The following is a 25,014-nucleotide window of genomic DNA, read 5'->3' as shown; positions in this document are numbered from 1 at the left end:
GCGGTAGAGCTTAGAATCTAGAAGGAAAGGACAATGCAGAGACAAAGGGAGCTAGTGGGACAGGACTAGGGACTGGAGCTGGTAGAACATACAGAGGGAGTGGTATCAGGTGGGGGAAGGTTAAGCTATAGCGAAGAGTTTTTAGGGAGCACTTGAAATATTAAAAGGTTGGGAGAGAGTATGTAGTATAGCAAAGAATCTTATCTGCGCTACCCTCAAATAGGTATTTGTAAAGAAGCCAAAAAGTAGAAAAGTAGGGAAACCTAAAACCTACCAAAAATGGATACTAATACACAGAAAAATCTCCAGGCACATGTGACAGGGTGCACCGCCTATGCCACCATGTCTGTTGTTGCTGGGAACCGGCTGGGCTTACTTTGCCACCGTCCCCTTTCGTTATTCCGAATGCGACACTCCTACCACAGTAGGAGGAGCCTGCTGCCACCACTGGACTCCTTTATGGAATCCAGAACCACGTTCCTTCTAGGTAACTGTCGCTGCTAGTGTACTCCCATGTTGGTACACCTGACCGCTTACTATAGATCAGGGTGCTGAAGATGGATCCCCCCTGGCCTATCACACTGGCCAGAGCTGCTGCGTAGCATCAGAGCGGTGGTACTGGAGAGCTGGGTCCAAACCTCAGACAGCCGGAAACGGATTAGATTTTGTGTCTAATCTGTAGGTCACAGTATTACAGCAATATTGAAGAAGTTGTCAAGCAGGGTCTTGAAGCAGAAAGTGATGTTTATTTCGTGACCAGGACAGTTCCACTGATTAAAGGTATCAGTGGTCAGGTCAGATGGAACATCAGAATGATACATTTCAGTTTACAAGGGCTCTCTTTTTATACACTTTTAGACACAACCTCACAGGCTATTTTTAGAATCAGGATGCAATTTGTTTACCCAAATATGCAATGCAAAGCTAACAATATATACGCTTATCCGTGATATCCTAAAACCTTGGTGTGATTTCCTGCATCTTACTTTGGAGACAGTGAACATCTGACAACAAGTCTAATTACCCCTTCCTTACCCTTAAGCGGTATTGGACACTCACATCAAAAGGTCTAATCAACATAAGATTAGCATGGGTGCTTTCTTCCAACAGTTGCAGAATACACATTTCCTCCAAAGAAAAGAATTCCCCAAGAAAAATTGCAAACCCCAAACAAGGCATCTCCTTACACCAAGATATAGAAAAGACTTTCTAAGCAAAGGGTTATTGTATCAGATATATACATCAGAAATAATGCATTTCCTCTAGCAAGGTTAAAACAGAAAAAAAACATTTTCTCCCCTGGTCTCAGAAATAAAGATTTCCTATATCAAAATATACACAATATCAAAAATAAGTGCATTGGCAATTAAATAAATAAGCGCCCTGCACTATTTCCTTTAAATAAAATTATACCATAAGTTATTTATAAGTGATCCAGTCACAGAGCAATAATGTAAATCAGTTCAGTTTACAGTATAGAGAAGTCTTGTACACTACTAAAAAGTGAGCAATACAAAGCAATACATAAACAATTTCACTGCTCCTGGCCAGAAGCAAACTTGAACATAAGCATAAAAACAATGGAAACCGGCATATATAACCACACACTGAGTCCAATAGTAAATGAAAATAATTGCACGCAATTTTACGGAATAGACAGATGAGAGTTCCGCATTTCAGGTGTTAGTGATCAACAAATGAATAGCTATTTCTTTATCTTATGCCAGATAGGTGGAAATTGACCAATCTATATTGATAACACTGTCTAAACCTACAGGCAATGTATAACAAAAGTACCTTATTCAGAATTAGTTTCCTCTGCGGATCTCAGGGACATAGTACTTGAGGTGTTATTTCATGTTAAAGTTGCATAATTACTAGAAGCACAGTATTAGGAAGGCATCCTAGTAAGTTATTGTTAACAACGATAATTAAGTGTAATAACTGTTCCTAACACTGTGCTTCTAATAATTATGCAACTGTAACATGAAATAACACCTTATATTGGTATGCCTTGCATCCTAGCCAGAGATCTATGCAAATTACTCTTAACAGCTGTAAGAGGTCTAATTAGGACAGCTGTAAATCATCTCCCCTAACTACCGTGGAAATGGCTATTTAAACACAGACACTGCACAATGTATCAACATCCCTGAGGAAGCTATTAGAGGGAATCGCATTGGATTAGAGTGATACTGTACTTTTTACTCAAAAGTTTACTTGCTGACACCGCTGATTTAGAGACTGCATATCAGTAGGAACAGCATGGGATTTGCAGGGGTTAACAGTTGAGAACGAAGTGCCGACATCACAGTTGTGATAAGACTGATCTGAACTTTCAGCAACTCCAGGCACCAGTTAACTGACTCTACATACAGACTCACAAACATGGTAGGACAGGTCCAGTGAAAACAGCGTGGCAAGATTGGCAATCATTCATCTTGTCCTGACACTCTGCTTATATTTGGATCAAGGAATCAACGTGGAATAAGAAGACAGACATCCTCTCGATGAGAAGGTATTTATATCCCACTCAAGTACTGTGTCCCTGAGACCCGCAGAGAAAACTAATTCTAAATAAGGTACTTTGTTATAGACATTGGCTGTCAGTTTAGACAGTGTTTTCAATATGGATTGTTCAATTTCCATCTATCTGGAATAAGAAAGAAATAACTATTCATTTATTGATCACTAACACCTGGAACACGGAACTCTCACCTGTCTATTCTATAGACTTGCATGCAATGATTATCATTTACTATTGGACTCAGTGTATGGTTATGTATGCCGGTTTCCATTGTTTTTATGTTTAAGTTTGCTTCTGGCTGTGTATTGCTCACTTTTTATTAGTGCACCAGACTTCTCTATATTGTAAACTGAATTGATTTACATTATAGCGCCTGGAGATTCTGTGTATTCATATCCATTTTTGGTAGAGCGTATGGGTCAGGGTGATCCATAAGTGGGAAGCAGCATGAAAAAAAATCTTGGGAGGCAGGAGTAAGAGGCGGTTTCCAGGGAAAAGAAGAGGCATAGGTCAGAGGCAGAGTATCTCATGATGAAGCAAGAGATGTAAGAAGGGGAAGAGTTGGTGAGGGCTTTGAAGGTGATAGAGTGTAGCTTGAATTGAATTTTGGAGGGAGAAGCAAGTGCAAGGATTTGCAGAGTGGTGCAATGGATGTGGAGCAGCAAGAGAGGAAGAGGAGTCTCGTTGTGGCATTTAGGACAGAATGTAGAGGTGAAAGACATATGGAGAATGCCAAATGGTAGGAGGTTGCAGCAGTAAAGGCAGGAGATAATAAGAGAATGGATTAGGGTTTTGGTAGTGTCCTGACTGAGTGAGTGGCATTTCTAGCAATGTGTCGAAGTAGGAGGTGACAAGAGACTGGATATGTGGAGTGAGGCTTTGTGCGCAGTCAAGGATACCAAGGCAGCATGCTTGGGGAATAGTGACATTGTCAACCATGAGGGAGAATGGAGGAGTGGTTGTGACACTTAGAGGGGGTAAGAAGATGAGCTCCTTTTTGAACATATTGAACTTTTGGAACAGTTGGGACATCCAAATGGAGATCGCAGAGAGGCAGCTAGACACATGGAATAAGAGATCCCATTTAGATTGTTAGCTCTAATTGGGAAGAGCCCTCTTTCCTTCCTGCCTATAGTCTTGGCCAAGAGTTTTGAGAATGACACAAATATTGTTTTTCACAAAGTCTGCTGGCTCAGTTGTTATGATGGCAATTTGCATATACTCCAGAATGTCATGAAGAGTGAATTGCAATTAATTTCAAAGTCCCTCTTTGCTATGACAATGAACTTTATCCCAAAAACAACATTTCCACTGCATTTCAGCCCTGCTACAAAAGGACCAGCTGACATCAGGTCAGTTATTCTCTTGTTAACACAGGTGAGAGTGTTGATGAGGACAAGGCTGGAGATCACTCTGCCATGCTGATTGAGTTAGAATAACAGACTGGGAGCTTTGCAGGTAGGGTGGTGCTTGAAATCATTGTTCTTCCTCTGTTAACCATGGTTACCTGCATGGAAACATGTGCAGTCATCATTGCTTTGCACAAAAAGGGCTTCACAGGCAAGGATATTGCTGCTAGTAAGAGTTCACCTAAATCAACCATTTATCAGATCATCAAGAACTTCAAGGAGAGAGGTTCAATAGTTGTGAAGAAGGCTTCATGGCGTCCAAAAATGTTCAGCAAGCACCAGGACCATTTCCTAAAGTTGATTCAGCTGCGGAATTGGGCACCGCCAGTTCAGAGCTTGATCAGGAATGGCAAAAGGCAAGTGTGAGTGCATCTGCATGCACAGTGAGGCAAAGACTTTTGGAGAATGGCCTGGTGTCAAGAAGGCCAGCAAAGAAGCCACTTCCCTCCAGGAAAAACATCAGGGACAGACTGATATTCTGCAAAAGGTACAGTGATTGGACTACTGAGGACTGGAATAAAGTCATTTTCTCTGATGAATCTCCATTCAGATTGTTTGGGGCATCTCCAAAAATGCTTGTCTGTAGAAGGAAATGTGAGCGCTACCATCAGTCCTGTGTCATGCCAACAGTAAAGCATCCTGAGACCATTCATGTGTGGGGTTGCTTCTCACGATTTTGCCTAAGAAACGCAGCCATGAATAAAGAATGGTACCAAAACATCCTCCAAGAGCAACTTCTCCAAACCATCCAAGATCAGTTTGGTACAATGTCTTTTCCAGCATTATGGAGCACCTTGTCATAAGGCAAAAGTGATCAAAACATCAAAATTTTGGGTCCATGGCCAGGAAACTCCCCAGACCTTAATCCCATTGAGAACTTGTGGTCAATCCTCAAGAGGCGAGTGGACAAACAAAAACCCACAAATTCTGACAAACTCTAAGCATTGGTTAAGCAAGAATGGGTAGATATCAGTCAGTATGTGGCCCAGAAGTTGATTGACAGCATGCTTGGGCAAATTGCAGAGGTCTTCAAAAAGAAGGGTCAACACTGCAAAAAATTGACTATTTGCATAGATTTAATGTGATTGTCAATAAAAGACTTTGACACTTATGAAATGTTTTTAATTGTACTTCAGTATACCATAGCGACATCTGACAAAAAGGTCTAAAAACACTGAAGCAGTAAATTTTGTGAAAACCAATACTTCTCAAAACTATTGGCCATGACTGTACACTATCCTCTCCCCATGTGCACCCATGTCAGACAGCTTCTGCCAGGTCTCCAAGACTTCTGCCTAGAGCGTCTCTGGCCCTGTTTGTTGTGCCAAAGCTTCTGAGCACAGGGTTATTTCACGCTGGTAGGCTTCCCGTTTTAGTCCCATCAATCCTCTGAACTCCAATCTGTACTACACAACTTGTTATTGTTTGCCCATTGTTTAATTCTTTTTGCTCCCCTATGCATATGCAACTCATTGTAATTTGTTTGTTGTGTAATTTGTGGCTGTTTTTCTCTAATCACATTGTACATCACTACAAATCCTTTGTGGTGCCTTATAAATAATAACAACAATAATAATAATAAGAGAAGGGTAACGGTAGATTTGTGTGTCATCATCATAGAGGTGGAAGTGAAATCCGAAGGAGTGTGTGATTTCTAAATAGTACAGGGCATACAGATAGTGAATGTCCTATGTACTGAAAGAATCATGTTCTCTGTGCTCCTGAAAAATCTGTGACATCAGACTCTAGGAAGTATTATAGTTTTTGAGGCTCAAGTCTAGCTCTGAAAGCTAAAATGAGATTATAGTCTGACTGGACTGCAAACCCACTCAAACAGCAAAGTTTTACTGCCAATTATCAGACAAATAGAGGTGGGAAAAACTTGTGTGAATTGTTCATGGCAATTAGGCTTTTACACAGTTTACTATAATATTTTTTCAAAACTGCATGACATGTACATTACCAACTGTATTACCACTTAAGAAAATAAAGAGTCCCCTCCCCCTAGCTAGTTGTCACAGGGCTCTCTTGCTTTTCTCCACAAAATGGGCAATTTTATTTTGTTAACCAAAATTAAATGAACAGAGGCAGGGGGGGGCTCAGTAGTTGAGTGTGATGACCAGCTGACCAGGGACAAGGCTGAATGGAGCTCTGGCTCAGGGAGGGGCCACCTTATGTGGTGATGAAGTTTTAAACATAACATTTGTTCAATTTATTGTGTATGAAAAACAGAAACTACTTTAGTGCAGGTTGCCTATTTATAACACCACTCCCAAATACTACCAGGTGCAGTATATGCACACAATACATCAGAATGTATTTCATTGCATACATGTAGTACATTACAAAATTAATTATAACACCACCCGCACTATAATATCAGCTTTAATCTATGCTTCAAAATGATGATATAAAGAGGGAGTACTGTAATAAAAAAAAAATACACAAGCACATCACAAAATATAACTTGTATAAAAGCAAATTAAAAACATTAAAACATACCTGCATGGAAACACCTTCCACTCTTGCTATGCAAGCAACTCGATCAAGGAAAGTCACAGTGACAGGTACAGCCACAAAAAATCCACTGACAAATGCCCGAATATATCTCCTTCCATGCAACTGAGCCATCTTCTACAAGAATATAAAAACAGTATGGTATCGCGTGTGTGCAAATATTTCAAATATATAATTGTCCAAAATCATATTATGTATAACCCACAATAAACATGTTTTGGCAGTTCCTACATAGCATAAAAATAAGAAGCAAAAGACATGATTTGGTTAATCAGTGACTTGATATTTTCTTAAAGGCCCACCTTCATGTCCAGACTAGTTTTTACATATTCATTTAATCCAAGACTGAATGAGTTTTTAAATATTCCATAATAAACATTAAATATTTTGCTGTTCTGGACAGATATGGATTTTCTTTTAGTAGCATAATGAAACAAAAAACTTGTATTTCAATACAATTAACTAGACTAAAACAGAAGACAAAAAATGATTAAGCCAGCTGTCATTAAATCACTATCACAAGTGTCTGTTTTCTGCTGCGGTCAAGGGGATACCAAGACATGGCCTGACATGACCTGTCACTAATGAAAGTCTCATTGCAACCTCAATGCAGATCCCTTATTGGGAAATGAGGTCAATCAAGAGTTATAAAAAATAAAATATGTGTTATTGGGTGTCAAAATTGGACACAATTAAATGTTATTTTAAACAGTCTCAGAATGAGATATTAACATAAAATCTCAAAACAGCCAAGAGAGAGCAGGCACACAAAATTACTACTGCTTACTGCAATGGAATCAACACTTTTAGAACAGGTTTGTTAAGGTCATGACCAAAAGAAACTGTGTCTGTCCAATGACGCAGTTTCAAACCCCTGTGACACCATGCCACGCGTAAATGCTTTTGACACGCGGTGGGGTAAAGAATGCATGTATGTGCGTTGAGGGATGCCAATAGAGGAGACTCAATTGAAATCAATGCAAAAGACTTGAGTTGAAAGCAAAAAAAAAGCCAATGCCATAAAAAAAAAAAAACAGTGCCACAACACTCCTGAGTGAATCTGGGTATGGGGGACAAGTGTTTTACTAGTGTTAACATGCTAATAAATATTTGACAACAGGTATGAGACCTTAAAGAACCACTAAACTTAAAATACAAGTTCACTGTATAAAATGATGGCTCTATCTGCGCTGACCAGTATTATGCTGCCACTGTTTCCTAAATACAACCTATCAATGTATGCATGTCAATCTAATATCAAATTTTAAGGTAACAGATTTGGTGCTTATACTCTAATCAGTAATATAAGTCCAGATCACTGTATGACACTTCAATGGAGGTATAGCATTCCTACAGTTCCACGTTTCAATATGCACTGTCCCGGAAAAAATCTTCAATATTTATATTCTCAGGATCGAAAGTCAATATAATAGTCACATGGATCCAAAGTTTAAAATATCCATCGATGTTCACATATATAAAAATAAACGAAAAAGATTGTGTTATCGTTTATCAGATGAAAAAATATAAGGACCTTTTCACGATCAATAATCATCCACCACCCGTGTGGTATATCTATATAGGTCACCACAATGTGTAATATTTGATTCCACACCAAAAAAACGCACTTACATGGAGTATATCTCTAATCCCAATAATATTTGTAAACCACACGTGGAGATCCGTCTAGGACTTCACATTAATCTTGCAGTATATTCTCAAGAAGAAAAAGAGAAACAAATGGTGCTCCACATGGTGCGGTATCTCAATTAGAAAACTTTTAATATACACCACATAAAACCTCTAAAACTAACACAGAATCGTAAACAGCAATCACGGATGGTCCCGATGAAGCTGGACTCTTACCCTGTGTGGGTTGGTATAAAGCGTGTAGAGAAACCTTTCTATCCTTCACCGCAGTTCAGGTAGCCGGCTGGTTACTCCTGCACGCTCCACAAAACTCGGGCACAGATTCCTTACAACTTCGGCAACCCGTGATTGGTCTCTCAGTCACTTCCTTTGCCGACGCGTTTCAATTGCAAACAATCTTTATCAAGGCAGTATAGTGACAATACAAACATTGGACCTTTAAAGCGCTTCCGCCCAATCATATTGATCCAAATTAACATATAGTTACCGTGACAACGGATCTGAAATTCCGGTATATAGTATTAAAACGTAATTAACATATCTTTCAAAGCATCTTGACAATTATAAAATGATTCAAATAAAACATTTCAAATAAAAACCAGTAAAACAAACATAAAATCTTTTCTTTTCCTTTCAGCATTAAATCACATAACGTGCGGTTACCATGGTGACCTAAATGTGTGGCGGATTCTCTAAACAGATAAAAACAATACTAGATTTAGTCCTATAGCTAACTAATTAAACCCTTAGGGAAATATTCCACATCAACCACAACATACCAACGAGGGTAAGTATAAATCTAATAACAGAAAGTTCTACAATATGTTCCCAAAAAATTCCCGTACATATTTACTCATTTATAGGAGTTTAAAGAGGTACCATGATAACTTTTCCACTTGAATGTTAAATATTAAGGGATCTTAAATGTATGTGTCCCCACATATTTATACAATCTTAAAGTGAAAGAATATAAATTCTTAAAGGGATAATCTTAGGTTAGTCTAATTATCCACACCAACACTTCATATATAGGGACCTTAATACACATTCCCTATTCTAAGATAACTTTATAGGAACCATTTAACTTCAAAGTCCGAGTTTAAACCTCTCGGTATAAGAGGAGTATCCATGAGATAAATGTACTTCATTTCCATCTTGGCTAATTCTCCTTTTGATTCTTTTTTCCTCCAATCCCCCCAAACTTTCTTAAGGCCACAGAAATATCGAATTGATGAAATATCACACTCATGATCTTTTTTACAGTGTAATGATAGGGAATGCAACTCATACCCTTTTCTAATATTCCTTATGTGTTCTGCCCAACGTTCTCTAAGTTTTCGACTAGTTCTACCTATGTATTGTTTTTTACACATACACTCTACCACATAGATACAATTATTGGTATTACAAGTAATAAAATCTTCAATCTCATAGGTTATACCAGTGGTATTAGATATAACTTCCGTTCGTTTAGTAACATCTGATTTTATACTCCTGCATACTATACATGAGCCACACCTAAAAAAGCCTTTAGATTTATTCAATGTTATTTGGGGTTTGGAGGTTACACTTTTCACCAACATATCTTTTAATGTTGGTGCTTTCCTGTATATAAAACCCGGTCGTTCCTTTATGAACTCTCCTAGATCCCCATCCTTCCTCAGAATGGACCAGTGTTTTTCAATTATTTTTTCAACCTGTCTATGATAAGGATTAAATTTCGTGATGAATGGTATACCCACTTTCTCTTGGATAGGTCACATTTAGGTCACCATGGTAACCGTACGTTATGTGATTTAATGCTGAAAGGAAAAGAAAAGATTTTATGTTTGTTTTACTGGTTTTTATTTGAAATGTTTTATTTGAATCATTTTATAATTGTCAGGATGCTTTGAAAGATATGTTAATTACGTTTTAATACTATATACCGGAATTTCAGATCCGTTGTCACGGTAACTATATGTTAATTTGGATCAATATGATTGGGCGAAAGCGCTTTAAAGGTCCAATGTTTGTATTGTCACTATACTGCCTTGATAAAGATTGTTTGCAATTGAAACGCGTCGGTAAAGGAAGTGCCTGAGAGACCAATCATGGGTCGCCGAAGTTGTAAGAAATCTGTGCCCGAGTTTTGTGGAGCGTGCAGGAGTAACCAGCCGGCTACCTGAACTGCGGGAAAGGATAGAAAGGTTTCTCTACACGCTTTATACCAACCCACACAGGGTAAGAGTCCAGCTTCATCGGGACCATCAGTGATTGCTGTTTATGATTCTGTGTTAGTTTTAGAGGTTTTATGTGGTGTATATTAAAAGTTTTTTAATTGAGATACCGCACCATGTGGAGCACCATTTGTTTCTCTTTTTCTTCTTGAGAATATACTGCAAGATTAATGTGAAGTCCTAGACGGATCTCCACGTGTGGTTTACAAATATTATTGGGATTAGAGATATACTCCATGTAAGTGCGTTTTTTTTTGGTGTGGCATCAAATATTACACATTGTGGTGACCTATACAGATATACCACATGGGTGGTGGATGATTATTGATCGTGAAAAGGTCCTTATATTTGTTCATCTGATAAACGATAACACAATCTTTTTCGTTTATTTTTATATATGTGAACATCGATGGATATTTTAAACTTTGGATCCATGTGACTATTATATTAAAATACAAGTTACTTTTCATAAAGGAGCTACTAGCAACTTTCACTAATATAAGTTCCAAGTTCCAGAACTTTTAAAATAATATTAAAATTGGTTATGGAGTTGAATGCAAGTTTTGGTTTGCATTAGATGGCTAAAAGCAGCTGGCTGGAAATCAGTTGTGTAGGAAAATACACGGTTTCATGATCAATCTATCCCTAATAGGCACCATAAACTTTTAAAGATTTATGTGTAAATGTTGCTAGTGGATGTTTTACATAATGCAACTTGTATATTGAGTATTATTTTAGGTCTGCAAAATTAATAAATTTCACACCTTTGACTTCAGAATATAAACATGTTTCCTTTCCCCGATTCAACCGCCTTGTAGCAGGAAGGTAGGTAAACAGAAAATAACTAAATAAAACATTAAAATAAGTGACACATAAATGTTACTGTTCACATCAAAACAAACATTTCTAGCATACAAAGGATGTAACCTAAGGCCTGAAGAGGGGCCACATTCAAGATCGGTCAATGGTAAACCACTTCATGACAGAAGGAGCTAGACACATCTGAGCTGATTCATTAAGAAAAGGCAAAATAAGGCATACGTTTTCTCCTGTGCAAACCATGTTATAATGGAAGGGGTGTAAATTAGTTTATTATTTTTCACATAAGAAAAATACTGGCTGCTTTTTCATGGAGCAAACAAATACTTGATATTTTTATTTTTACACTGAAATTTAAAATTGATCTAGTATATTCCTTACTTCAATTATCAATCTGTCCCCACATTTTAAATTTACCTCTCCCTCCAATGCAACATGGTTTTGCCAAGGTGTAGAGTTACTTTTTTTTTTTTTTTTTTTTGCTTTAAATTTCCTTAATGAGTCAGGCTCATATAGTACTACTATTTGCCCCTGGTAATTGGACATACAAGCATACTGCTGCTTATTTCTATATCACCAATTGAGGTGCACGGGAATGACAGTAAAATGTAATGGTGACTAAAAGGAAATAGTGAAATACTGCTTTTATTTGAATGAAATTACTGTATGTCCCTTGTACTTCACTTTTAAAAAGACCAAGGACAAGATATTTCGCTTTTCAAAAGTATTATTCAGTTATTTCCTGAATTATTAAAAACAAAACTTCAACATAAGTAGTTTTGCACTTTGATTTGGACAGCCATTAACTATAGCCTAGTATACTGCAGCAACTCCACTTCCCCAGCACGTACTGGTTGGGACTTCTATATATAACTGAAGGGGCAGAATTGCACGAGACTGAAATTTGGAACGCAAACCATAGCCACCCGGTAACATGTATATGAATAACTCATTACTATGAGACATGCTGAACAGGGACACATCTTTCCACCAGTGACACTTCCAATGCATCTCCCATACAGCATGTTTGGCATCAATGCTTTGTTTATTTCACAGTAGCTTCCTCATATACTAGTGTTAGTGACTGTACACACCATGTGATTATACTGTATGAGGAGAGAGCTGCAGCGTGACATTACCTGTCTGTCTTCCTGTTTTCCCGGGGCAGCTACTTCTCACCACACGCTGACTGGGCGTGTTCTGTCACTGAGCCCTGTGTTCTACAAGGAAACCTCAGACAAGGGGCGAGGCCTGTCAGTGCTGCAGGACAAAAAAAAGCTTCCCTGAACAAGAGCGTGTATTGTGAGCTTAGCCCAGTAATGGCTAATCACTATTTACAATGTTGCATGCTAGTATTGTGCAAGGCACTTTTTTTATTATTTAATAACGGGTTTTCTTTATTAGTGTTATGTTACAGTATCTATATACCTTCCAACAAAAACTAGGGCTAGCTTTAAACAAAATGTTAAACCAACAGTTTGACATTCCTCAATGACAGCTATCTTGTTTCTCCAAGTTTTCCACCTGGTATAAACGACACTATTGCAGCTATCAGAGTTGAAGTTTTTTAACTGCAATAGAAACTCGGGAGCAAAATATTTTATACCAATTGCACAGACCATATAGGTGCCGAGATTAAGGTGACTTCCTACTGCGCCCTCTGCGGCTTTAGGGCAGATATGTTATGCAGTGTGTGTGTGTGTGTGTATATATATATATATATATAATTATTTTTTTTAACACAACTATTCCACATTTTAAATTGCGTTTATATATATATATCATATCCTTAGCCGCCCAGTCCGGCTGCCAGAATTGGGCTCTCTAAGTATCTTAAATAATTATTAAAACTGTCTGAATGGGGTTTTGAGTACATTATTCACCCTAAATATCCATTCTGGTAGTCAGAATGGGGCTCAATGTAACTTGACCATTCATTCCAGCTGCCGGTATGGGTCCTGAAGACCATAACCATCCATTCCGGCTGCCGGAATGGGCCTCTGAGTACCTTAGACATCCTTTGTGGGTGCTGGAATGGAGGTCTCAAGGTCCTCAGAGCCCCATTCAGGCAGCCTGAATGGATGGGTAAGGTACTCAGAAATCAGACAGAATGGATAAAAACAATATACAACTATATATATATACATATATATATATATATATATTTTGTAACTGTATTGTCATTATCCATTCTGTCTATACACACACACACCTTTATCTATCTAATATATGGAACATATCTGTGTAGCAGAAAAGAATGCACTATAACGGAATGAACAGGTAGAGAAGATACAGCAGGCTTCACTGAAGACACCAAACAGCAGTGGGCGCTGCAGGGAGTTGACGCATTTCGTATTCCAGCATTTCCGGTTTTCACCCATACCCCATAGGTGCCTGTTCTTGCGGAATGCCCCAGAGACTTCTAGATTCGTCTAAAATCTACTGCACCCCAGAGAGAGCAGGCAGTCCTCCCAGACAGGCGCTTAGCTTCCTGCAATGGTAACTTGTTGTTATGGTTCAAATTGCTTCATCAAGCGACAAGAACCTCCCACCTCAATGGCCACTTCATTGGCAGGAGGTGGTAAGCGATTTCATTGAGTTTGTGATTTCAACTGCATTTTCATATCAAGTGCATTTTGTTTAAAGTGTGAAGTTATATATAGTAAGGAGTGTTGTGCTTAGGCAGTGAGATACATTGAGGAATTAAGTGTTTATTGAAGGTGATTCATTTTTCTGTGTGTTTATTAATTGATTCTTTTGTTTTATTTCTGCTAGAACTAGTGTGTGTGCTTAAATTGCGATAGGTGATACAGCTGAGTATTGCAAGTTCTATTTTACAGGAGATGTGGAGCGATTTCTTTGAGCGTGGGATTTCAACTCCATTTTGTTTTAAGCTCGAAGTTATATCCAGTAAGGAATTTAATCCCTGAAGGGGTTGAATCCTGTAAAGGGCTAGCAAAGTTTATTAGTTTCAGGTCCACAGTAGGTTGTAAGAAGGTAAGTTAGCCACAATAAGATGAATGATAGCAGGATTGATGATCTCACTCAATGCATAACTTGTCATATGTATGCACACTTGGAGAAATTGTTCCAAGCAAGCAAGCAAGTATTGACGAGTTAGACATTGAGAGTAGTAAGTAGTAGGTAGTGAGTAGTTTAACGAGATTCAAGGGAGTGAAGAGGGGGGAAAGGGAAGCTAAGCCGATAAGGAGAGGCCCTTGTTAAAACCAATAAGAAAACCAGTCATATCAAAGCAAAAAGGGGTACCTAAAAGGGGCAATAGACTTAAGTGTATGCTTGTAAATGTAAGAAGCCTGACAGGTAAAGTGGGGGCGTTAGAACTAGTAGCAATGAACAAGCAATATGATATTATAGGTATTACTAAGACATGGTGGGTTGATAAACATGACTGGGCAGTCAACTTGGAAGGATATTTTCTCTTCAGGAGGGATAGGGTAAATAAGAGGGGAAGAGTATGTCTTCATATTAAGCCAGTGTTAAAACCAAGTATACAGGAAGTTATTTACAAGAGTATTGGTGAAAATATAGAGGCATTGTGGGTGTAAATATCCAGTGAAGGAAAATGTTCAGAGAAGTTGCTGATAGGCATAAGTTTTTAAACCACCAGATATTGGTATGATTAAGGAAGCCATACTCTTACAGCAAATTGAAAAGGCTACACAACTAAATTTTAAATATAGGGGGATTTTAATTATCCGGACATTGACTGGCGTACTGAGACTTGTGGTACAGCCAGGGGCAACAGGTTTCTGAGCACGCTAAAAGACCATTACATGGAATCTAAAACAAGGGGCCTGATTCATCAAGGAACGCAAACGCACACGCATCTGCGTTGCATACTTTGAGTGACGTAAGCACTCTTGCGATCGAAATAAGTCTCTCAAATAGCAAAAACACACCCCCTTATGGTCCATTACAACTAAGTGACGGAAGTAAGCAGCGCAAGCGTTAGAAAACACACCCACCTGCGGATCTTTAAACATGCTACAAGCACAAGCGACGGCTCTCAACTGATTGACGGCAAGCTAAGCAATATATACTTCACGCCCACTGTGGGAGGGGCCAACAGTTTGTTTATACACAACACCAACACAAATGCCTGGGGCTTATTTTTACGAATTGGCTCTTTACTCATTAATCGCTCACAAATAACTGATGTGCATCACTCTGAACTGTCGTTTTTCCTTTGCTATTAATTAGCGTAATACACACTTGTAACAAACACATTGCTCACGATCTTTCTGAGTTTAGGATTTCAACTCTCCGTATAGTACGCAAAATGCATGCACCTAGCTAGATTAAAAACACATGAATAACGAATGCATTAAAATGTATGTGGTGTAAATATATCTTGCCTTTTCTGCAAAATGCATAGCATACTCTTCCATAAAGGATACACACATACAACTTCCACACAGAGGAAGGGTTTCTGTCTGGATTAGAACTCATGAGTGACTGTATGAAAAGTGGGACAGCTACCCACTAGGCCAACCTGAGATTTGAACAAGCCTAGACAACACCAACCATACAGCATGTGTGCTACACAGGAAACTGACACTTAATACTACTCTTCATTATTCACACAAATTACTCACAACCCATCCATCTCACCGGTAGCTCACTGGTTAGCACTTTGGTCTCGCAACACAGCAGACATGAGTTCAAATACAAAGCTTACCCACAACTATTGTGTGGACTGGAAACATTATGCTAACAAGAAACGCAGGAACTTCATACAATGTTTTGTTTTTTTTAGATTTGATTTGTACTACATTGTTAGAAATGCCCTCCTAATTATCCTGTATTGTAATAAAATTTATTTTTGGTGGAAATTTTCAACAATGGCTCAGGACCCACAGTTCACAGGCACATTATTATGTGCATGCTGACATTTATTACTACAAATGGACTAAGAGGAAGGGGGGGGGGGATTTGTAGGGGACAGCCTTCTTTGAGTTAAATGCTACATTGGCTGCCATCCGACTTTCGACTTTCATCTGGATCCACGCCGTACACGTTATGTCATGTATTCAGCTGTTTCAAAACACAACAGACCGCTTACCACACTCCAGTACCATGGAGATTAGCTTCGCTTGCACTTCTGCCTTACACCACTTACGGGTACAGTTTCCATATGTTCTCTTCAATGTGTGACTGGCTTTGCTCTGACACTTGAACGTAACTTTGGACTATCACTACAATGACACATGATTTGGGGAAATTGTAAACTAGCTAGGGCATTTGACCTTTGGGAATTTATCTTGCACACAGGGCCTACAGATGCCATACCTCTTACAGGGGTGGCTTGTTGGTGGAGGGCACATGTTACTTTTGGATAAAATGCATACAGAAAAATACACATCTTTTCTGCTATAGAAATTATTTTTGCCAAAAACCATCTTGCTGAAATGTTACTCTTTTCGGCTTATTATATATATTCTCTTTTATCCTTACAACCACATGTAGGATAAATAGATGAATAAACACACACACACCAAGATTTTTTTACTTAAACTTATATATTGTTAACATATTTACAAACAGAAACATCTTTGTACATTTATTATTTTAAACTATTCACATAAAAATGTAAAATAAAAATTAAAAAAAAACTATTGATACAAAGCACAACAATAGGCCAGTTTGGCCTCAATGTTCTCCATGTGTTGCTCCTGCTCTTTTTGGAGGTGCTTAATTCGTTGCCACGAGGCCAAAATGTTGGCCCTCAACTCTGACAAGGTTGGTGGGGGGGGAGGCCAATTGTCAGCTTCCTCCATGTGTGCTGAAACAAATCAGAAAAAAAAAATTCAATACATGTATACCTATTTTGACAAACCGACAGGATTTACTAGAGATGCCTACTGTTACATTACTTTCAAATTGTCAGGCGCCGTCCCCGTGCTGTGTCCGTCGCACAGGCAACCGAGGCAACCGAGCACACTTTCGGGTCGGCGGTCACGTTCCGTTGCTAGGCAACGGAACGCTCTCCAGTAAATCCGGCGGTGGTGTTCAGCGTCACCACAGCTGCTAATTGAAGGCAGCACTATTTAAGGATCACTCTGGCATTAGGAGAGTGCCAGAGTAATAGGTCCCACCTAGCTCCAGCGTTCCTGTGTCCTCCTTCCTCTCTGTGAATAACCCGGCTTGCTGACCATTCTACCTCTGATATTCCTGTGTACCGAACCCGGCTTGCTGACCATTCAACCTCTGATATTCCTGTGTACCGAACCCGGCTTGCTGACCATTCTACTTCTGATATTCCTGTGTACTGAACCCGGCTTGTTAACTATCCTCTCCTGCGCTTCTGACCCCGGACCCGGCTACTCCTAACTACGGCTTTGGATTTTCCCTGTGGCATATCCTGATTCTCTCGTTTCTGACCCGGCCTGCCTGACACCGCTTTCATCTCACCGCTTCACTGGTTGCTCCCTCCCGCAGCTAAGACCATACTCCCTTGCGGGGGTTCCTGGTGAATACCTGGAACACGTTAGACTCCGCGCCTCTTTGGTGAGTAGTGCCAAAACCTTTAAGCAAATACTTAAGTTATGACAGTTTACTCTGGCCATGACGTCAGATGGAACAGGTAAACCCTCAGCTCGGGATCTGCTCATCTACCTGGGCCGCCGAGTGGAACAGCAAGAAGCCGATCAGGGCCGTTTACTTCAGTGTGTCCAAGGGATACTGTCTCGTCTAGACTCCTTACAGGCGGTCCAACCACCTCCGGTGGAACCTCCCGCTGCTCCATCTTTGGCCGCAGTTGCTCCAGTGGTTCCGTCCCCTTCCTCGGCTCATTCTACCGGGCTTAGGATTCCCTCTCCAGAAAAGTATGACGGAGATCCTAAAAGATGCAGGGGGTTCCTCAATCAGTGCGCAATCCATTTTGAATGCAACTCTACTGCCTTCTCATCTGAGCGCACCAAGGTAGCCTTCATGATTTCCCTGCTCAGCGGACAAGCATTGGCCTGGGCTTCACCAGTATGGGAGCGCAACGATCCTTTACTAGAGAACTCCGCAGCATTCATTGACATGTTTCGCAAGGTCTTTGACGAACCAGGTAGGATCTCCTCAGCTGCTTCTGAGCTATTAAATCTTCGACAAAGTTCTATGTCAGTTGGTCAGTATGCAGTACAGTTCCGTACGCTTGCGTCGGAGCTGCGATGGAACAACGAGGCTCTCATTGCTACCTTTTGGCAGGGCCTTACGGACCGAACTTCCCTGCGACTTGGATACCCTCATTTCCCTGTGTATCTGGATTGACCTACGTTTTAGGGAAAGAACATCGGAGAGATATCTCTCAAGACGCCCTACCCGCTTGGCACCTACCTTTCAAAATCCTATTTCGGCTACAGAGGAACCGATGCAGTTGGGTCGCTCAAAATTGACGCCTGAGGAGCATGAGAGACGATTCAAACAGAGACTGTGTGTCACTCACCGGACTGTGAGTGCCATTTCCCGTGTGTTCAGGAACCGTGGCCGTCCGCCATCCTGAGGGTCTGCGCATGTGCAGCCCTTATCAAGCCTTCAGTGCCTGTTGCTTTTAATTGATTGGATGATCAGGCAACCCTCCCTATTTAAACCACCTGTGATCATTACCTGGTTGCCTGATCTTGGAGTCTCATTCCCCATGAGCCTCTGAAGGTGTTCCTGTGTTCCTCGTGTATTCAGCTTCTGCTGATTCCTGTTTACTGCTATTGTGGTTTCCTGACCACTTCAACTCTCCTGTGTTCATTGTGTCTGCACTCAGCTGATTCCTATCTGCTGCCTACGTTACTACTACAGAGTTCCTGTTCGTTTCAACTCTCCTGTGTTTATCGTGCCTACACTCAGCTGATTCCTATCTCCTGCCTCCGTTACTACTACAGAGTTCCTGAATGTCTCAACTCTCCTGTGTTTATTGTGTCAGCTCTCCGCTGCCTCCGTTACTACTACAGGGTTCCAGATTGCCTCTACTCTCCCGTGTTCAGCGTGCCTTCTCTCCGCTGCCTCCACCACTACTACCGGATACCAGACAGCCTCAACTCTCCCGTGTTCATCATGTTTCCAGTTTCACTTACTACTGCTTCCTGAGTATTGCTTCGTTGATTCTGGATTACCTGCCGTGCGCTGCACCAACCTGATTACCGCTTCCACCCTCCAGTGGTCTCTCCTCCTGCCGGCCTTCAGCCGTTCAGGTATCCCTGCACGTCTCTCTGACAGCCTGCTCTCCTGAACCGCGGTATGCATACTTTCCATTGACTTTGCTTTTGTATTGCATATCCATCTGGACTGAGTTGTGTTCTCCACCGGAGCCTCCTATCCACTGAAGCTATTGTTACCATTGACTCTGTTTCCTATTGCCTGGATAGCTATTGTGACTTTGTATTCTTCAAGCAGTGCTTGTCTGTTATCGTTGTATTGTGGATATCATCGTGGGATCAAGTTCTGTGTGCCCCGTGTATACTCTGCTTTACATTCATCTCCTCGTGCCCCTCCTCACATATATAGATCAGTGGTACAACTTGCTGACGCAGACCACTGACTCCTGTTCCCTGTGACACCAGTTTCAAGCATCCTCTCACATAAGCAGTGGTACAACTTGCTATACGCAGACCACTGACTTCCCCGTTACCTACCTTCACCTGGATTCCATTCCCTCACTATAGACAGCGGTACAACTTGCTATACGCAGACCGCTGACTCTCACTACCTCCGCGCTACTCCTGGACATTCCTCCTCACTATAGCAGTGGTACAACTTGCTATACGCAGACCACTGACTCTCCTCACGTTTCCTTGTCCATCTGGTTCCTCGTGTACATTCATCTACTCATTACCAGTTGCTGCTAGTCATAGACTTTCCTTGAGCATTCTCTCACCATCTGCTGTTTCTCCTGTTCCGTTGTCACCCTGCTACCAGAGAACCATAGTACCAGCTATATTACTCTGGTAAGTCCATCATCTGGTGATATCCTGGGCAAAGACTCCTAGTGCCCGTGACACTGTGTCTATATTGCGGAGAGTCCGGACATGTACTAAGCCTCTGTCCTAAAAGACTAGGAAACGCTCCCTCCTAAACGGTAAGAGGGAGGCCGCCTTAGGAGTAGCTGTTTCCACTCCCTACTCAACTTCTAACCCTGAGTTCCTTATGCCTGTTCTACTGGTCAGTTCTAAGGGACCCCAGCAGATCCTAGCCTTCGTGGACTCTGGTGCTGCTGGGAATTTCATCTCGGCCTCTCTTGCCTCACAGCTTCAGTTATCCATTTTTGCTCTTCCACAGACGTTAACACTAACCGCTGTAGACGGTAATCGTGTCAGCAACGGCATCATTTCCAGCATCACTAGTGCGGTTCAATTGCGGATTGAAGCCTTGCATCAAGAGTGGATTCAATTCCTAGTGTTACCTCAATCCATCAATCCTTTAATTTTGGGTCTCCCCTGGCTCCGGAACCACTCCCCACACGTGCCGAAGTTATCTCCTGGGGTCTGCAGTGCCATAACCCGTGTATTTTTTCTCCTCGCTCCAACGTTTGCCTTACTCAAACCAATTCGGAGACATCCACATTACCTTCGGTCTATCTAACCTTTATGGACGTCTTTTCCAAGCAAAAATCAGAGATTCTTCTACCTCATCGCCCTTGGGACTGTCCGATTGATTTAATACCGGGAAAACAGATTCCTCGTGGTAGGACTTATCTCCTGTCTCTGCCAGAAACCCAGGCCATGTCTCAATATATCTCTGAAAACCTAGCCCGAGGATTTATCAGAAAATCTTCCTCTCCGGCCGGAGCAGGGTTCTTTTTCATCAAGAAAAAAGACGGATCTCTACGCCCCTGCATTTGTTTATAGGCAACTAAATAAAATTACCATTAAAAATCGTTACCCCCTGCCCCTTATTATGGATCTTTTTGACAGAATCAGCGGGGCCCGAGTCTTCACCAAATTGGATCTCCGAGGGGCATATAACTTAGTACGAATTCGCCAAGGGGATGAGTGGAAGACAGCGTTCAACACGCGGAACGGACATTTCGAATATCTAGTTTTGCCCTTCGGGCTTAGTAACGCCCCCGCTGTCTTTCAGTCCTTTGTAAATTAGATTTTTCACGACCTATTATATCATTCTGTAGTTGTCTATCTGGACGACATCCTGATTTTCTCCCAAGATATTTCCTCCCATCGTCTTCATGTCAAAGAAGTTTTATCTCGACTACGAGCTAATCAACTCTTCTGCAAATTAGAGAAGTGTATCTTCGAAGTTGAAGAACTCCCTTTTCTAGGGTTCATTGTTTCAGGATCAGGACTACGCATGGATCCTAAGAAGGCTTCCGCTATTAAAAGTTGGCCTCTTCCTCAAGGCACCAAGGCCATTCAAAGATTTGTTGGGTTCGCCAACTATTACAGACAGTTTGTTAAGGGGTTCTCCTCAATCATAGCCCCAATAACCGCTCTGACCCGGAAATCATCCAATCCCAGAGAATGGTCTACCGATGCCTTGAAGGCGTTTGATTCCCTAAAACAAGCCTTCTCGTCTGCACCAGTTCTTTCTCAACCGAATCAATTAGAACCCTTTTTTCTGGAAGTTGATGCGTCTGCAATAGGTATTGGAGCTGTGCTCTTCCAAAGATCCGAACTTGGTACTCATCTTCCCTGCGGATTTTTCTCCAAAAGATTCTTGCCGCATGAGAAAAATTATGGTATTGGCGACATCTCTTAGAAGGGTCCCGTCATCCAGTAACAGTTTTAACTGACCATAAGAACCTACTTTATATCAGTGAAGCCCGGTGCCTCAACCCACGCCAAGCTCGATGGGCATCATTCTTTGCACGTTTTGAGATTATTTTAACTTACCATCCTGGGTCCAAGAACATCCGAGCGGACGCCTTGTCTCGATCTTTTGATAACACTGATCTCTGTACATCTCTCAAACGACTGCCAATCCTAACACCTACCAAAGTTATCGCCCTTACCAGAACCTCCCCCAAAACACCTCCTAGAGGTTGCTCTTTCTTGGAACCTAAGCTACAAGTCAAGGCTCTACGGTGGGCACATTCTTCCAAGCTGGCTGGACACGCCGGGGTGAAGAAAACCTACGAATTTCTTTATCAAAAATATTGGTGGCCAGCCTTGCATGCTGACGTATGGAAATTTGTGGCCTCATGTGCCACGTGTGCTCGTTGTAAAAACCCGAGATTGGCTCCACTAGGTCTTCTTCAACCACTTCCTACTCCAGATATTCCTTGGCAAAGCATATCCATGGATTTCATCACTGACCTTCCTCCCAGTAATGGGTATACTGTCATTTGCGAAAGCAGGGGGTTTTTTTTCAAGGATATTGGAAATCTCAATGTTATCCAATTATGTCCAGCACTTATAGCAAATACTTACTATCTCCAAAGGCCTCTGGCTCTTGGATGGCCGATGCTGCCTCCTGCCGACTCTCCTCCTCCAGCACCACCGCTGGCAGACGCAGCTGGTCATCCTCCTGCTCCTCCTCCTCTGCCTCCGCCTGCACCACCGCCACTGCTTCCTCCTGCTCCTCCTCCGCCTCCACCACCTCCTCCTGCTCCTCCTCCTCCGCTGCCTCCTCCTCCGCTGCCTGCGCCTCCATCACCGCATTCCCAGCGTGCCCGGTCTGTTGGAAAAAAGGAAATTTTTAAAGAAGGGCATGTTAACACAATCACCAGCTTAAAAAACTGATAGTATTATGACAATCAGGTGATCATACATGTTTCATAAACTTTGCATTGGCTGCAGAAAGAAATATTAGCTACTACCAAAGCAAGGAGCTAAACATGATGAACACAAAGTATTTCACAAGACCTGTCACAAACAGAGCCGGATTAAGGGAATGGAGGCCCTGGGCTAAGGGGGCCTCCATTCCCCTGTGAGGGCCCCCCCCCCGTGATCCGAGCCACCCCAAAGGCACTTACCTCCTTCTCCTGGCATTGCGGTCCTTCCACAGCGTGCTGTACGCCCCTGGGCTGTAGCCCAGTTAGCCCTATGGTTAATCCGGCCCTGGTCACAAATGTTTTTCTTTTCCATAGAGATGTTGAAATTCACAGTGGCCTAGTGGTCAGCACTTTGCTCTCACAGCACTGGGGCCAGGAGTTCAAGTCCCTGATTATTGTTTCATATGTGTGGAGTGTGCTGGATTGCTCCATATTTGCATGTGTTGTCTACCACATTCCCCAAACATACTACTGGCCGGGTAATTTGTTGTTTGGAGAAATTGCCAGTAGTATGTTTTTTAATGTTGGTAAATTTACGTCTGCAAACTCCCATGGGCCTGGTAATGATGTCAATTAGTTCTCTCTTTACAGGACCACTGAATTAGTGGATGGATCTCAAAATCTTTGAATGTTGAGTATACTTTGGAAATCACCCTTTGTTGGGACTACCTCACAGTCTAAAATAGTCTAAATAGGCAGTTAAATAATGATTGATTAGCTATATCTAGTACACTCTGTAATCTGTTTGCATCTTATGGGAGCATTTAAAAATTAGTCTATACACTAAGGCAGGGGTCGGCACGCAGCCCCTTGAGTCCTGGCACGCCGTCCAACTGTTCTAAATGACAGCCGGAGAAGAGCTGAACTGTTGCGCAAGCGCAGCAGTTCAGCTCTTCTCCGGCTGTCATTCCTTCCCCAACACTGAACTGCTGCGCAAGCGCAACAGCTCAGCACTTCTCCGTCTATCATTTATTAAAAATGCGGACCGTTTCACTGCTAGAAGAGGTAAGTATAAAATGATATCATTTTTTATTAATTTATTAGTGTCCTAAAAAAATTTTTTATCCAATTCTGAGGCCATAAGAGTCAATGGGGACATTATTGTGGCATAAAATGTATTGGGGGCAACTGTGGCATACTATGTGTTTCTAGGGCAACTGTGGCATACTATGTGTTTCTGGGGGCAACTGTGGAATATTATGTGTTTCTGGGGGCAACTGTGGCATATTATTTGTTTCTGGGGCAACTGTGGCATACTATGTGTTTCTGGGGGCAACTGTGGCATACTATGTGTTTCTGGAGGCAACTGTGGCATACTATGTATTTCTGGGGGCAACTGTGGCATACTATGTGTTTCTGGGGGCAACTGTGGCATATTATGTGTTTCTGGGGGCAACTGTAGCATATTATGTGTTTCTGGGGGCAACTGTGAAATACTATGAATTTCTGGGGGAACTGTGACATACTATGTATTTATGGGGGCAACTGTGAAATACTATGTATTTATGGGGACAACTGTGGCAAAGTATGAATTGGGGGCACAACTATGTGGCATAAGATGAATTGGGGGCACAATTATGAGGTATGATGTGAACTGGGGCACTACTGTGCGGCATAACATTTTTTTTTTTTTTGCTGGTCCCTTACTGTTAATATGATATTAGCCTCATAAAATGAGCTGCTGAGCAAGGGGGCATGTGTGAGTAATGCATTTTTCTGTAAGAGGGTGGCCTGGTGCTTTTTACCTGCTAGACATGCCCCCAATGATGTACTGCCACACCCCCAATTGTACGACCACTCGCATGGATAATCACTATGCTTAACTAGAAGGGAGGACCCATGGAGTTGCTGTACTGGGGCCATGAATTTCTCTAGGCAGCTCTGTATGTATGTATGTATGTATGTATGTATGTGTGTGTGTGTGTGTATGTATGTATGTATGTATGTATGTATGTATATATATATATATATATATATACATATATATATATATATATATATATATACACACACACACACACACACAACTTGCACACCTGGGCTTGACTAGATTTTAGCCGCCACTCCGATACAAAAAGGTTGCCAACCCCTGCACTAAGGTGTTTGAAATTTGAAACGTGCCTTTTAAATCTTTGCCCAATAATGACA

The 25,014-nt window shown here is 41.3% G+C and overlaps 1 protein-coding gene across 7 annotated transcripts in view; it reads right to left on the bottom strand.

Annotated features, from left to right (window-relative positions):
* The window catches only part of IMMP2L (inner mitochondrial membrane peptidase subunit 2), a 906,113-nt gene extending 893,728 nt beyond the window's left edge, over window positions 1-12,385 (bottom strand). For 2 of the 7 annotated variants that reach the window (XM_075209030.1, XM_075209026.1), the window contains exon 1: window positions 6,439-6,521. Coding sequence is in view for 5 of the 7 variants with exons in the window: in XM_075209031.1 (XP_075065132.1) it covers window positions 6,439-6,567 (129 nt within the window). In the remaining 2 variants the exon portion in view is untranslated. Of the gene's footprint in view, window positions 1-6,438; window positions 6,571-12,280 lie in introns of those variants that run through there. The other 5 variants (XM_075209031.1, XM_075209032.1, XM_075209029.1 and 2 more) reach the window with 5 other exon arrangements.
* Between the last annotated feature and the right edge of the window lie 12,629 nt (window positions 12,386-25,014).

This window comes from Mixophyes fleayi, chromosome 4 (assembly GCF_038048845.1).
Source record: "Mixophyes fleayi isolate aMixFle1 chromosome 4, aMixFle1.hap1, whole genome shotgun sequence".
NCBI lineage: Eukaryota > Metazoa > Chordata > Amphibia > Anura > Limnodynastidae > Mixophyes > Mixophyes fleayi.
This window is presented reverse-complemented; position numbering and strand designations above follow the sequence as displayed.